The following is a 16,019-nucleotide window of genomic DNA, read 5'->3' on the forward strand; positions in this document are numbered from 1 at the left end:
TAACTGTGGCTCCTCCTGTGCAGTATACACCCCTGGACGGCGTCAGCCTTCTCCAGTTTTTGCTTAGTGTCGCATAGGAGGCACACCTAAAAGATTTTTACTCCGTTTTTTCCGACGGGATTACAGATGAAGAAAAGAGGGTCTCCTGTGAGACTCCCGGCATGGCTCCTTCCTCGGCCCCCTATTACGGGGTGCCCGGTTGAAGTAGAGATGGCTATTCCCCATGTTGCTCCTTCCCCAGTCCCTCGGGTGCTGGTTCGAAGTCGAGACCCCCCCTCCTTCCCCAATTTCTTTTGGTTTCTGGGTTGAGGTTGAGGCGAGGATAAAGGCTCCTGAAGGTGACAATAGCACCCTCCCTAGTTTATTATTACCAAACGCAGATTTTCGCTCTAAGCCTCCTCATTTCTCGCAGTGCAGCCCGCCTAACATGATTCTGGTAGCTATACAGTTGTGTGAAAAAGTGTTTACCCCGTCCTGATTTCCTATTCTTTTGCATGTTTGTCACAGTTAAATGTTTCAGATCACCAAACAAATTTCAATATTAGATAAAGACACAAGGAAGCACAAAATGTAGCTTTTAAATGAAGGTCTTTAGTATTAAGGGAAAAAGAAATCCAAACCTACAGGGCCCTGTTTGAAACAGTGATCCCCCCCCCTCCCTTTATAACATAAATTAACTGTAGTTTATCACATCTTTGGGAAGCTGAGTTCAAATTCTGTAGCCATATGCAGGCCTGATTACTGCCACACTTGTTCTCAATCAAGAAACCACTTAAATAGGGCCTGTCTGACAAAGTGAAGTAGACCAAAAGAACCTCAAAAGCTAAACCTAATGCCACAATCCAAAGAGATTCTGGAACAACAGTGTTATACCTTCCCACGAGTGGCCGGCCATCCAAGATTACTCCAAGAGCGCAGCAGCAATTCATCCAAGGGGTCACAAAAGACCTCACAACAACATCCGAAGAACTGCAGGCCTCACTTGCCTGAGTTAAGGTCGGTGTTCATGACTGCACAAAAAGAACGAGAATGGACAAAAACGGCCTGCATGGCAGGGTGCTAAGACAAAAACCACTGCTGAGCAATAAGAACATAAAGGCTCATCTCAGTTTTGACAGAAAACATCTTAATTATCCCCAAGACGTTTAGTGGAATACGCTGTGGACTGACTAGACAAAAGTTGATCTTTTTTGGAAGCTGTATGTCCCGTTACATCTGGCGTAGAAGTAACACAGCATTTCAGAAAAGGAATAATAACAGTAAACAGTAACATAATAACAGTAAAATATGCTTCAGGACCTGGAAGACTTGCTGTGGTAAATGGAACCATGAATTCTGCAGTCTAGTATGAAGTTATAGCTCTAGAACGCTTCCATGGATCCCACTGATTCTGAGATTGCAACAATTTTGAAAATCTTGTAATTTTCAACATTTTAGTTTTTGTACCCTTACATCAGAGAGCGGTGTCACACAAAATCTATCTATATAATTGTCTAAGGGGCACTTCCGTCTGTCTGTTGCAGATATTCATTGGTTGCGGCCAGCCAGTGGGCAGAGACAAAAGGGCAGGGGAGGCCAGGAAGTATGCAGAGCGAGTTCCCGCCCACTCCGTGCAGGCCCGGCCAGAAGCACTGCAAAGGGGGTGGAGTCACCATGAGGAGGGCGGAGCCGGCCAGGACCATAGGCGCTGTTGGGCCTACCGCGGCCAAAAGCCGGGATCTAAATTAGCGGCCGCGGGTCGCAGCCAGCTAGTGGCCGGAGACAAAAGGGCAGGGAGGCCAGGAACTATGCAGAGCAAGTCCCTGCCCACTCCGTACAGGCCCGGCCAGAAGCGCTGCAAAGGGGGCGGAGTCGCCGTGAGGAAGGCGGTGCCGGCCGGGACCATGGACGCTGTTGGGCCTACCGCCGCCAAAAGCCGGGGACTAAATATGCGGCCGCGGTGAGTGATGACGGCCGCAACAGCAGGAAACATCACATCACATGCGGCAGTGACAGCTGCGGATGGAAGGTGAGTATATACTCCGTGGGCTGTGCAATATACTACGTGGGCTCTGCAATATACTCCGTGGCCTGTGCTATATACTACGTGTCTGTGCAATATACTCCGTGGCCTGTGCTATATACTCCGTGGGCTGGACAATATACTACTGGCCGTGCAATATACTATGTGGCTGTGCAATATACTACATGGGCTGTGCAATATACTACATGGGCTGTGCAATATACTACACGGCTGGGCAATATACTACAAGGACATGCATATTCTAGAATACCCGATGCGTTAGAATCGGGCCACCATCTAGTAGTTAATAAATAACATTTCTCACCTGTCTACTTTACATCAGCACAATTTTGGAAACATATTTTTTTTGTTAGGAAGTTATAAGGGTTAACATTTAACCAGCGATTTCTCATTTTTCCAACAAGAAATTTCGAAAACCTTTTTTTTTAGGGACCACCTCACACTTGAAGTGAGTTTGGGGGTCAATATAACCGAAAATACCCAAAAGTGACTCCATTCTAAAAACTGCACCCCTCAAGGTTCTCAAAACCATATGCAAGAAGTTTATTAACCCTTCAGGTGCTCCACGAGAACTAAAGCTATGTGGAAGGTAAAAATGAACATTTTACTTTTTTCACAAAAAATTACTTTGGGACCAATTTTTTTTTTTTTATTTTCACAAGGGTATCAGGAGAAAATGAACCACAAAATTTGTTGTGCAATTTCTCCTAAGTACACCGATGCCCCATATGTGGGAGAAGCCAATTATTCACGTTTATTAACCTTCACAGTACTTTTGCCTTACTGAGTAATTAATATAGTTTGTGCACTGTATTCGTATATGATCACTGATCTGAAAACTGGTCATTACATTATCTTATGGCATTTGTGCAATTCTTTTTCTCAGTATTGATTATGGCATAAGAACATAGTACAGTGTCCCACCTTGGTTAGGGCACTCAGGTTTTTTTTTTTGTCATTTGTACACTTTTTACCCTTTTTTTGTATTTTAATATGTATTAATAAAGTATAATCATTTTAGGTTATTTTTCTGATTCTCTTCATTTGCCCCTTTGGGTTAGTCCGGAATTGGGTTTATCTATTTTTGAAGTGCCAGACACTTTTTACCTTTAGGACAACTTGTGTGTATTGTGTTATCTTTGTCTAATATTTACATTTATTTGGTGATGTAAAACATTTAAGGCTACTTTCAAACTTCCGTCTTTTTAGATCCGTCACAATGCGTCGTTTTGGGAAAAAAACGCATCCTGCAAATGTGCCCGCAGGATGCGTTTTTTTCCCATAGACTTGCTTTGCCGATGGATCGTGACGTATGGCCATACGTCGCGTCCGTCGTGCACTGGATGGGTCGGTATTTGACGGACTGTCACAGCGAAAAAACGTTCAAGGGAACGTTTTTTCGTACGTCGTGTCCTGCATTTTAAACAGCGCATGTGCGGCCGTAACTCCATCCCCTCCTCCCTGGGACTTTACTATGGGCAGCGGACGCGTTGAAACACTGCGTCCGCTGCCCACGTGGTGCAGAAAATCACCACTTTCCTTCGGTACGTTGCGCTGACGCTTTGTGACGGCCCCGTATAGGAAATCAGGAAGGGGCAAACACTTTTTCACGCAACGGTATAGTTGTTGTCGGGAACCAGTGCTGGAATATATGCAGCGTCACTCTTAGCTGTTGCTGCTTCTTGTGCTGAATAGTCAGTATATTCCCTGTGATATCCCATAATACGAGCAGCTGCTGGACCTTAGCGATAAGCCTATTTATAGGGCATATTCTCTCCGAAACTGTGCACCATTATGCTTTTATCAGTGGCATCGTGTTCCTACTCCTAGACTGTGTTACACTGAATACATTCCCTTCATATTAAAGATGTTCTAGTGTTACTGGCCAGCTGTAGTCTGAATTCACACCACTGCTGTTTTATGTAAGGTCCTGTCTGCCAAAGAGAAAAAAGCACAACTGGAAGACAAGGAAAGAATTACTCAACACTTTGCAGAAACCCTTCCTTTGATGTTGGCTAAGGTAACACAAGAGATGATCGGTGCCTTTTCATCTGCAATGGATTCTTTTTTTTTTTAATCACTCCTATTCCGTTTTTCAGATCTGTAATCTCTGTCAGAGACAAGATATATTGGAGGAGATTTATCATGCAGCAGAATTCTGGCATAATTTGCTTAAAAAAACTGTCTTTTAAGACCCCAACATATTTATTATGTGTTTTAGACACTTTTGTGTTTTGGCCAAAAAAGGGAGTGCGGCCCTTGCTGAAAAGGGGTCTGGCTTACTGAGAAAAAGACATGACTTAATGTGCAGCATAATATATAAAAATTGTGGCATATGTTAACCACGTTGATGAATTTGGTGCATTTTAAGACTGTAGTCAAAATCTCCCCATGCACTTTACACTAATGTAGGCCGAACCTGCCGATATTGACGGTTCCCCTGACAGTCTAATGTGTATGGGGGTCAAGGACAGTTGAGGATCTGGCATGTCCAATTTCGGACTGCCTAAAGTTTTGTTCTAAGTGAGATAAATTACTACAAGACATGTCTGACACATGCTCTCTCATAGAGAACACAGGAGCACTCGGCCGAGAATACTGTTACTGTGTATGGTGGACTCAGGAGAGATCGTTGCCAGACGAATCATTGGTCAGACAACAACCATCCAATGTATAAGGGGGCTTTAAGGAGTTTTCCTACGAACAAAGTTAATTTGAATTAACATTTTAATTAGTAGATCTTTGAATAGTAATAATTTCCACAACTGAATGTGTTCTAAACCCTTTCCGACATCGGGCGTAATAGTACGCTGATGTTGGACTCCCTCCCTTTGATGTGGGCTCCGGCACTGAGCCCATATTTTTACGGCACATGTCAGCTGTTTTGAACAGCTGACATGTGCCTCTAACAGCCGCAAGTGGAATCGTGATCCACCCGCAACTGGTAACTAGTTAAATGCTGCTGTCAAACTCTGAAAGCGGCATTTAACACGCGCTTCCGGCAACCGTGCTGGAAATCCCACCCATCGGCGCCCGTGTCACATGACTGCGGGTTGCCGATGGGTTGGCATGGCAAACCGGAGGTCTCCAGCAGACCTCTATGGTTGTCACTGTTGGATTGCTATGAGCGCCACCCGGTTGTCAACGCTCATAGCAAGTGAGCAATTCTGCTAATCTATCTGACCATCGCCTATATGTAGCAGAGCCGATCAGGTTGTGGCAGCTTCTAGTCTCCCATGGAGACTATTGAAGCATGCCAAAAATAAAAAAAAATGTTTTTAAAAATATAAAAAAAAATAAATAAAAAAAGTAAAAGTTAAAATCCCCTCCCTTTCGCCCCATTCAAAATAAAACAATATAAAAAAATAAAAAATGCACATATTTGGCATCGCCGTGTTCAGAATCGCCCGATTTATCAATATTAAAAAAGAAATAACCTGATCGCTAAATGGCGTAATGCCAAAAAAAGTCAAAACACCAGAATTACATTTTTTGGTTGCCACAACATTGAATTAAAATGCAATAACAGGCGATCAAAAGATCGTATCTGCACCAAAATGGTATAATTAAAAACGTCAGCTCGGCACGCAAAAAATAAGCCCACACCCACCCCGAGATTACAAAAAATGGAGACGCTACGGGTATTGGAAAATGGTGCAAATTTTTGTTTTAACAAATTTGGAATTTTTTTTCACCACTTAGATAAAAAAGAACCTAGACATGTTTGGTGTCTACGAACTCGTAATGACCTGGAGAATCATAATGGCAGGTCAGTTTTAGCATTTAGTGAACATGGTAAAAAAAACAACTGTGGGATTGCACTTTTTTGCAATTTCACTGCACTTGGAATTTTTGGCCCGTTTTCCAGTACACGGAATGTTACAACCAATGGTGTCGTTCAAAAGTACAACTCGTCCCGCAAAAAACAAGCCCTCATATGGCCATATTCACCAAAATATATAGGAAAGGGAGCAAAAAACGAAAACAAAAATACCTCCGGGGGTTAAAAAAAATGTTCCTGTGCTGAGATAATCTTGGCGGTGTCTGACCATACAGGGACATGGTCTGATCATACCACAGCTCCTGGGAAGGGGAGGAAGCGAGAGAGTATACAAACAGTGGGACAGCAGGGGATCTCATCTGAGAGAAAAAAATCATACTATGCTCACACTCTGATCAAACGCAGGTTGGATGAGAGAATATACGCTGGTGTGACCCTAGCATTGAAGTGGAAAATGATCTCATGATTTGTGTTATTTCCATACTGCCATCATTCATTTGTTTCATTATTTTTTTTTTACACAGTTCTCAACAAATCCTGATAAAGTGATAAATCTTTTGCAAATCCCACGATATTTTGATAAAGATATATATTTTAAGGCCCCTATGGAAAAAGTAAGTAATGAATTTCTCACCAGTCTCCTTACAAACTGCCCACTTCGTCCTCTGTGAAAAGCTGGCGTAGACAGATTTGTAGTTACTGAATACTAGTTGTAATATATGCATATATTTTATAACACATGTGCGCTCCTGAGGCAAGGTAACATTAGGTCTAATGCTGTTTTGTGACTAAGATCTGTTCCTTCAAATGCAAATACAGTAACTGAGACATAGAATTGCTAAGTCACGAGTTACATCTCAGCTAAACCTAAAAAATAATGTAGTATACTAACAGGTGTCAGGGCAGCACGGTGGCTCAGTGGTTAGCACTGCAGCCTTGCAGAGCTGGGGTCCTGGGTTCGAATCCCACCAAGGACAACATCTGCAAGGAGTTTGTATGTTCTCCCCGTGTTTGCGTGGGTTTCCTCCGGGTTCTCAGGTTTCTTCCCACATTCCAAAGGCATACTGATAGGGAATTTAGATTGTGAGCCCCATCGGGGACAGCGATGATAATGTGTGCAAACTGTACAAATGCTATATAAAAAAATAAAGATTAAAGAAAAAAAGATTGTCTGTCAGGCTGCTTCTGACATGTGTTAGGCCCCCTTCACAAATCAGTTTTTCCGGCATGTGCGGTGACTGTTTTTACACGTACTGGAGACACACACCCATTATAATCTGTGGAGTTGCGCACATGTCCATGACCGTGTGTGTGACACACACGTAGACATGTCCGTTTTTTTCCAGCAGCACTGATGACAATAAGTCCCACAGACATACACACGGATGACATAAGGCGTGACATCTATATGCCATCTGTGTGACACGTATCAGAATAGAATGCAGAATAGAAATGACAGATGTTTAGGTGATAAAGATGTGAAAAGATAGAGATAGATAGATATGGGGTGTGATGCAGTGGTATGACCATACACAGTGAAACGGCAGTGACCCAAACAAGTTCAAACAAATGTTCTTTTATTGTGTTACTTCACACAGTCAATATAGTATACGGCTTCTTCATACAGTCCATTAATAATGCATGGCTATATGACGCAGTCAATACACAGGCCGAACTTCCCTTTGTCCAGTTTCCCTGGGTGACCGCACGCCGGTAACAAGTCTCTGTACTCACTCCGTGCACTGCACTCTTTATCCTCTGGAGTGCAGCCGGGTACACATAAGACAGCCCAAGACGCAGGGTGTCAGTCTCTCTGGTTCCATTGGCCTCTGTGCTGCTCCACACAGAGAGAGCTCTGCAGACAACTGCCCTGTCTGCTTCCAAGAACACACTGACACACCTCCCCCACTACTACAGGGCTTTTAAATTAGTCACTTCTTCACTATACTAATTACAGCCACACCTGTGTCTGTAGTACGCCCTCATGGCCTCACTACGCTTCCATGCACATTCTGCAGAGCACATACAGCGCCCCCTAGCTGTACCAGGGGTCACTGCCTCACAGGGGCTGTTGATAGATAAATAGCTAGATAGAGATCCCTGAGATAATTAGTGCTTTGCGTGTGTAGTTTACTGTACATGTATTAAGCTAATACGTAAATGAAATAAATAGCATGGTGTCTGCCCTATTTTTTGATAACCAGCTAAGGTAAAGCAGGCAGCTGTGGGCTTATATTATCAGTGTCATGACACAGGACGGGTTTTTTCTCTCATCCTGGTCAGGTGGGGGTTAACCTTGTTTAGCCTGTCTTTGGTTCAGGGAGGTTTATTTAGGTCTGCTGCTGGCCTTGTTCTGTGTCAGTGATACTTTTGCTTACCCGGCTCGAGTTGTTGACCCAGGTTATCGTTCTGATATTGTTGTGCCTCTGTGTGCTTGTGTTTCCAGTGTATAACCCGGCTTAGACTCTGTTTATGTTTCCGCCTCTTGATTCGATACCGCTCTGTACTCTGTAGTTCTGACCCTTGGCTCTGTCTTTGACCACTCTCTGTCTTGTTCTTTTGTCCTGCGCTCCCGTCTGGCTACTGACCTCGGCTTGTCCCCCACCATCGTTCTGTCTTGTCCCTGTCTACTGCCCATCTTCCCGGCTTCTGAACTCGGCTTGCCTGACTACGTACCCGTGTTCACCTAGCTGTCAGTTCTCGGAGCTTGGCTCCGGCACCTTCCCAGCCGTCACGTGATCTGCCAGGTCCTGCTCCGCTTTTCCTCGAGCACTGCACTGTCCGTGCATTCCCTGGTTGTTTTACGTTTCACATGCGGCGACACACAGTGTGTATGTGTGTGTTTTTACAATCAGGCTGGGAAGGTCCACGGATATTGAGCACTTCCCAGCCTAAAAATACCAGCTCGCAGACGCTCCAGAAGTGGAGCAACAGATTAGATTGTCAATTCTGGCGCTTTGCCTCACTTGTCCCCATTGCCCTGGTGCAGTAGCAATCAAGAGTAAAGGTAGTTGGGATTGATGTCAGCTGTGATTTGTCAAAAATCACAGCTGGCATCAAGCCCTTGGGATAATAAAGGAGAGGTGCCTATCAGACACCCCCATCACTAACCCAGTAATCAAAAATAAAAACACACACCTTCCAAAAAATAGTTTATTTAAAAAAACACTTCCGCCAAACCTTCCTTGACTCAACAATTTATTAGGGGAAAAAAAAAACATTCAGCTACGACATAGTCCTGGGAATCTGCCGTAGGCCACCAAATCCGAAGTAGTCCAGAAATGGAAACCTGAAAAACATAACAAGAGAGAAAAAAAACAAGACTGTCCCTCGTTCACCAGTTTATTGCAAAAAATGTTCCCACGCAGGCCGGACGTAGTCAAGCGTTCCCCGATTGTGGCCCTGGATTTTGATACAGTACAGATAACTAATATCAAGAATCTTATTGCAAGACAGAGAAGGTATTACTTCTAGATGGATTCAAAATTCACCTCCTCGATTTGAATTTCAAAATAAAGTGAATTTAATAATCAGAGAAAGGAATATACGGTATATATAAAGAAATTCTATGCGGAAATAGGAAAACCTTATGGGGTCCATGGCTAGACGACTGCCCTCGGCACAGTTACTTAGGGATAGAATGATGGATTTAGAATGGTAGCTACCGTATATTTCCAATGCGAGGTACCAGATTCTATATAAATGTAATAAGATGGTTCAGAATCTATGTTAGGGGTGAGAGGACAGTGAAAAATGTAACATATAATGCATTCTGTTATGAAAAGAAAGGTGGAGGGGTATGGTTGGGGCATATAACTGTCTCTTTATGTACACTCACTGGCCACTTTATTAGGTACACCTGTCCAACTTCTTGTTAACACTTAATTTCTAATCAGCCAATCACATGGCGGCAACTCAGTGCATTTAGGCATGTAGACATGGTCAAGACAATCTCCTGCAGTTCAAACCGAGCATCAGTATGGGGAAGAAAGGTGATTTGAGTGCCTTTGAACGTGGCATGGTTGTTGGTGCCAGAAGGGCTGGTCTGAGTATTTCAGAAACTGCTGATCTACTGGGATTTTCACGCACAACCATCTCTAGGGTTTACAGAGAATGGCCCGAAAAAGAAAAAAAATCCAGTGAGCGGCAGTTCTGTGGGCGGAAATGCCTTGTTGATGCCAGAGGTCAGAGGAGAATGGGCAGACTGGTTCGAGCTGATAGAAAGGCAACAGTGACTCAAATCGCCACCCGTTACAACCAAGGTAGGCCTAAGAGCATCTCTGAACGCACAGTGCGTCGAACTTTGAGGCAGATGGGCTACAGCAGCAGAAGACCACACCGGGTACCACTCCTTTCAGCTAAGAACAGGAAACTGAGGCTACAATTTGTACAAGCTCATCGAAATTGGACAGTAGAAGATTGGAAAAACGTTGCTTGGTCTGATGAGTCTCGATTTCTGCTGCGACATTCGGATGGTAGGGTCAGAATTTGGCGTAAACAACATGAAAGCATGGATCCATCCTGCCTTGTATGGAGCATCTTTGGGATGTGCAGCCGACAAATCTGCGGCAACTGTGTGATGCCATCATGTCAATATGGACCAAAATCTCTGAGGAATGCTTCCAGCACCTTGTTGAATCTATGCCACGAAGAATTGAGGCAGTTCTGAAGGCAAAAGGGGGTCCAACCCGTTACTAGCATGGTGTACCTAATAAAGTGGCCGGTGAGTGTATATCCATGTACAAACGGTTTCAATGTTCTTTCTACATCTATGGAAAACTGGAGAAAAAAATGTTGTGGTTTTAAAAAATTACCTAATTAAAAAAAAATCAATTTGAAGCTAACTTTAGATGTATCACAATTTCCACATTGAATTGCAGCATGTAGAGGCCTTGATGAAACAGATGAGAAGCATAGCTGTAAGTCACTCAGACCTAGAGGTGCTCGAAGTCTGTTCCAAAACATACAGCAGTCTCAGTAATGAAAACCAGAGCAGCCAGAACTGTCCGGTCAGTCTTTCCAAAAAAGAATTGATCAAGCATCTCGTGGACACCTACAGTCAAATGCTGGATGATGTTCTGCAGGAGGTGAGTCACATTGTGGTGCGTATCCATTGGACTTGGCTCTGTCGTTCTGGGAATGAGACTTTGCCTTTCTTTCCCATTATGGAACTCTACTAAGAAATGCCTTGACATTTCCTACTTTGGTATTGTGATTGTGTACCAGCACATTTCCTCCTCGAGTGAAGACTTGGATAGCGTTTCAGTGAAACTACCCTGAAGCGATTGCTCTGTTCGTTGTACAGTAAAGGTTACAACAATCCCTTCATTGTATAACATGTGACCTGTTTTCTATAGTACATAATTACACATTATAATGGAACTACAATGCTCAGCTTGTGAATGGCATTTTATTGTTTTTACCAATTTTTATGCCACCTATAATTTCCTGTTTACAAGCACTGCCACCTTAGAGGATTATATGTGGACTAGATTGATGTTATTTTTCAGCCACCCACAGCTTTTTTCCTAATTTAAAGGGAACTTGCCACATGATACATGCCACCCGAACCACAGTTAGCTTGAATCGAAGAGCAGTTCTTACCAGGGATGGACACTGACAGCTGAAGGCCCCTGTGCAAGAAATGTGTCTGGGATCCCCCTCCTGTTATTACTACAAAGCTATATATATATCTCTTACATAGTCTCCTTTATTGTCTATATTACCATCCTTTATTACACAGTGCCCTCTCTTGTTATGTACATCACCATACCTTATATATCAGATGACATAGAGCCCTGTCTTTATTACATACCGTCCTCTCTTGTTAGATATAAACTGCAATGACGGCTGATGGAGCATGGGAAAGCTTCTTTTCTAACTGAGGTTAGTTTTCTAGTCACCGGCTGCGCCATGAGCAGTTATTTTATATCTAACAAGAGAGGGGACTATGTAATAAAAGGAGGGCGCTGAGAATAACAATAACGAGAATACGCTATGTAAGCCACAGTGCTGTACATGACAAGAGATGATACTATGTAATAACGGATGGTGCTGCACATAACCACAGAGGACGTTATATAATAAGGGATAGCGCCATAAATAACTAGAGAAGATGATAGGGAAAAAGGGACGGTGTTCTATATAATATTTGTAACAAGAGCATACACTATACTACGAGACTGCGCTATACATAATAAGTCTACATTCCTATATCTGTGTGAAGCGTCGGTGTGCTACCTGATTTTTTTTTTTTTCAGACGGCACATCGACCCATTGAGTGTGTCCTCAAACTCCGATTAGAAATAGACATGCTCCGAGTCTCACAGATCTCATTCTCCGATCAACGATTTTCACAGATATATGAATGTAAAACTATGAGCCCGTGTGCCTTCCGATATTAAAAAAATCTGGCAGCTCATGGACATTTCACATGAATGTGAGAATGTGGTTTACAAATAACAGAATCACTCCAAGTCACACAGTATAAAGAATAAATAAGTGCATCCAGGAACTTACCGCTGATGTCTCGTCTCATTAGAGTAGTTTTTTTGTTATTTCTTCTCCATTTTGTCAGACCTTCATGTTGACATCTCCTAGCCACGACTCGTCTTGTCACGATGATCCCCGCAGCCCTAAAAATAATAAGGTCACATATATTCTGTAAGTACATTTGTCTCCCGAATAAAAAAAAATCCCCCGCACTGCACCTCTGACTACAAATGTATAAGGAGGATTATCAACCATCGAGACACATGGCACTAGATCCAGCCTCCTGATGAGCCAGAGGGGCGAAACGCGTTGAGGCTACACAGTGACAAGGCGGACGGCACATTAACCCCACGATGAGTATCTAATTTGGCGTCATTTAAATGGGCTATATTCCTGTTGGAATCTGATGGCTAGGTTTCTGTGGCCATAAGGGCATAAGATTGATCATACGCAAATGCATGATTTGGTACAATCGGTGGTGTTCTGATGATAGACATCCCAGAGGGGATAAATCAGAGATTGATGGGCTATCAATTAATTCTATGTACTGGGCCCTTGGACGCTATTCTTGGAATTGTTAATGTATAAGCGTGGTATCTGGTAACATTGATGTAAGTGCCCACTATCTTATAATAAATCAACAGCACCTTCAATGTCAGACGGTTTATCTAAACCTTTAGAAAGCCACGCTAGCCTATATAAGCAGTAATAAGTGGGTTGTGTTTTTTAGACATACGCTGCCATATGCCTTTGTCTACATGTGCTCTACTTTGTTTTTAATTCACGGTGTGGGGTTTAGGATTCCCTAGACGTAGGTTTTTTGTTTAGTCCGCAGGGGTCCTTTAGTACACGATTGTGTGGGTAGAGGGGCCCAACGGTTGGTTAGGGCCTTCTAGGGACTCTAGGGCGAGCCGTCGTGGAGCGGGGGCGCCATAACGCTATCCCATAGGGTGCCAACCCCCGCCGATAGGCAGACCATTACGTAGACAGTATATAGGGTATACCTATTTCTTCTCACTAGTTTTTTCACAGTGTTTTATTTGGTTTTCGGGACAGCCACAGGTTTGTGGTTTTTAAAGTATATTTAATAAAAGATTTTTTGTTTTTTTGAGTAACCTATGCTTTCCTACAAATGTGTACCCCACCATTAACATACTATTAGCCACGCACCAGAGCTGTTCTCCCCATTAACTATAATCTACGCCGCCCAATAAGTATTAATCAGTCTTTGTGACTCCCCAATTCATTTGAATGCTGTGTAGACACACAGTACAAGCAAAGTGAATGAGATGCATGAGGTCTCATGTACATGTTGCTTATTTGTTCCTTTAAAATTTGCTGCAGATGAAAATCTGCATAATGTCAATTCTTGCAATGTTTTTCACTCATGCTAATTTTCTGCTGCAAATCCTGAACATGTGCACATAGTCTTAGTCCCTGTCCTGTGTCCTTCCCTAGCCCCCACATACACATTCATTATAAGGCCCTGATAGCATCATAATGAATTAGGTGGTGGTGGAAGATGTTATTAAGGTCTTATAATAAAATGAGAGGTGGGAGAGGATGCTATCAGGTAATAATCAGGCTTCCTTTGGTAATGCCCTGTGGTAACGTGCCCCAACCTGATATAATATGCCCCATCCTGGTCCCCATTCTGGTATACTGTTCCCCACCCTCACCCCCTCACTGGGGTAATCTTGCCCATCCTGGTATAATGTCCCTCATTCTGGGCCCCTTCCTGGGGTAAGTGCCCTTTCCCGTGGATAATGTGCCCCATCCTGGGCCCCTTTCTGGGGTAATGTGTCCCTTTCTGGGGTGGTGTGCCCCTTCCTGAGGATAATGTGCCCCATTCTGGTGTAATGTCCCACATTCTGGGCCCCTTCCTGGGGTAATATGCCCCTTCCTGTGGAAAATGTGCTCCATCTTGAACCCCTTCCTGGGGTAATGTGTCCCTTCCTGGGGTAAGGTGTCGCATCCTGGGCCCCTTCCTGGTATAATGTGCACTTTCCTGGTGCTGTGTGCCCCTTCCTGGGGTAATGTGCCCATTTCTGTGGTAGTGTGCCCTTTCCTGGGATAACGTGCCTCATCCTGGGCCCTTTCCTGATGTAATGTGCCTCTTCCCGGGCGTGTGCCCAAGTCTGGTGCATGCTACCGTCTGCTGCCGACCTCTGATTGGCTGACGGCATGTATTGTAGCGCAGTGAGCTGACGAGTCCCCTGTGCTGCAGTACATGTGTGTCTGAAGACGCATGTCCAGCTGAATAGTCGCTGGTGCAGGGGGGTCCTCCAGTGTTGGGACCCGTGCAGCCGATGCGATATGTTTGCCCCTGGTTCTTGCATTCTGAACATTTGTGTTTTACTCTGCTATGAATCATTGCTGCATTTATGAAAGAAAACTAGATGAAAACGTCTCCTCACCTGTTCAGCTAAACTGATGGAGTGAGTGTAGGCAGAGACTTGCCAGTCTTGTGGAGTGGGCATGGAGACATCAGCAGAGCTCTGACTCTTAGACTAATCACCTCGTCCAGGGCTGCACTTTTGATTATGATTTTTTCTGAAATGCTTCAGAGTTTTAGAGTATAAACTAGATGTTCAAAGGCAGCAGCGGGTGCCTGATTTATGTTACTCATGCATCGGACCTATTAATCATGTGGCAGGTTCCCTTTAAGTACTCCTAGGTAGCTCAAAGTGAACCAATGGAGCTTTTGTTGCAGGGAGAAGAGCCTATGACTGCAGAAGATGTGCATCCGATGTCCTGCACGCTAAGGAGACTCGCAGCTTTTCACAAGTGAGACATTTGATTAGCTCTCTCATAAATTGCACACATTGCTTGAGTGCCAAGCCCTGCAGTTGAGCAAGATCTACCTTCGATGTTTTTAAATTAAAGGGGTCGTCCACTACTGGACAACCTCTGCTTAAAGGGAAGGTGCCACCAGTTTTCTTGTAGTTTGTTTTTTTGTGAAATTAAGCTTAAAATAGTAAATAAAATGTACTAATGCAATGTTTGCACTGCTTGCAAACATTTCTATATGAAAAATATTATATATTTTCTTACAAATATATATATTGACCACCAGGGGGAGCATTTTCCGTTTTAGACCTCAAGAAGCTATAGTAAGACTTACCAGCTTTACTGTTAGCTGGAAAATCTGGGCAGTAACTGCTGACATCAGCATTTCCCTCCCCTTTTGGGTGGTCTAACATCCCTGGGGCAGAATGAAGAGCAGCATCACAGGGCAGCGCATTTTGTGTGTGACTGCCCTGTGATCTGCTATCACCAGCAGTTAGTGCATCAGAAGCACAGTTAAGGTACCGTCACATTAAGCGACGCTGCAGCGATAACGACAACGATGCCGATCGCTGCAGCGTCGCTGTTTGATCGCTGGAGAGCTGTCACACAGACCGCTCTCCAGCGATCAACGATGCCGAGGTCCCCTGGTAACCAGGGTAAACATCGGGTAACTAAGCGCAGGGCCGCGCTTAGTAACCCGATGTTTACCCTGGTTACCAGCGTAAAATGTAAAAAAAACAAACAGCACATACTTACATTCACGTCCCCCTGCGTCCACTTCCTGACTGACTGAGCGCCGTACAGTGAGAGCAGAGCGGTGACGTCACCGCTGTGCTGCTTTCACTTTCACTTTGCGGCGCTGAGTCAGAGGAGGAAGCAGACTGCAGGGGGACGCAATGTGAGTATGTGCTGTTTGTTTTTTTTACATTTTAC

The 16,019-nt window shown here is 43.9% G+C and overlaps 1 protein-coding gene across 6 annotated transcripts in view; it reads left to right on the plus strand.

Annotated features, from left to right (window-relative positions):
• The window catches only part of LOC143816487 (cohesin subunit SA-2-like), a 122,578-nt gene that overhangs the window by 75,354 nt on the left and 31,205 nt on the right, over positions 1–16,019 (plus strand). For all 6 annotated transcript variants that reach the window (XM_077296919.1, XM_077296915.1, XM_077296916.1 and 3 more), the window contains 4 exons: positions 3,951–4,043; positions 6,329–6,418; positions 10,685–10,891; positions 15,010–15,083. In XM_077296919.1, the coding sequence (XP_077153034.1) occupies positions 3,951–4,043; positions 6,329–6,418; positions 10,685–10,891; positions 15,010–15,083 (464 nt within the window). The remainder of the gene's footprint in view (positions 1–3,950; positions 4,044–6,328; positions 6,419–10,684; positions 10,892–15,009; positions 15,084–16,019) is intronic.

Source organism: Ranitomeya variabilis, chromosome 3 (assembly GCF_051348905.1).
Source record: "Ranitomeya variabilis isolate aRanVar5 chromosome 3, aRanVar5.hap1, whole genome shotgun sequence".
NCBI classification, from domain to species: Eukaryota; Metazoa; Chordata; class Amphibia; order Anura; family Dendrobatidae; genus Ranitomeya; species Ranitomeya variabilis.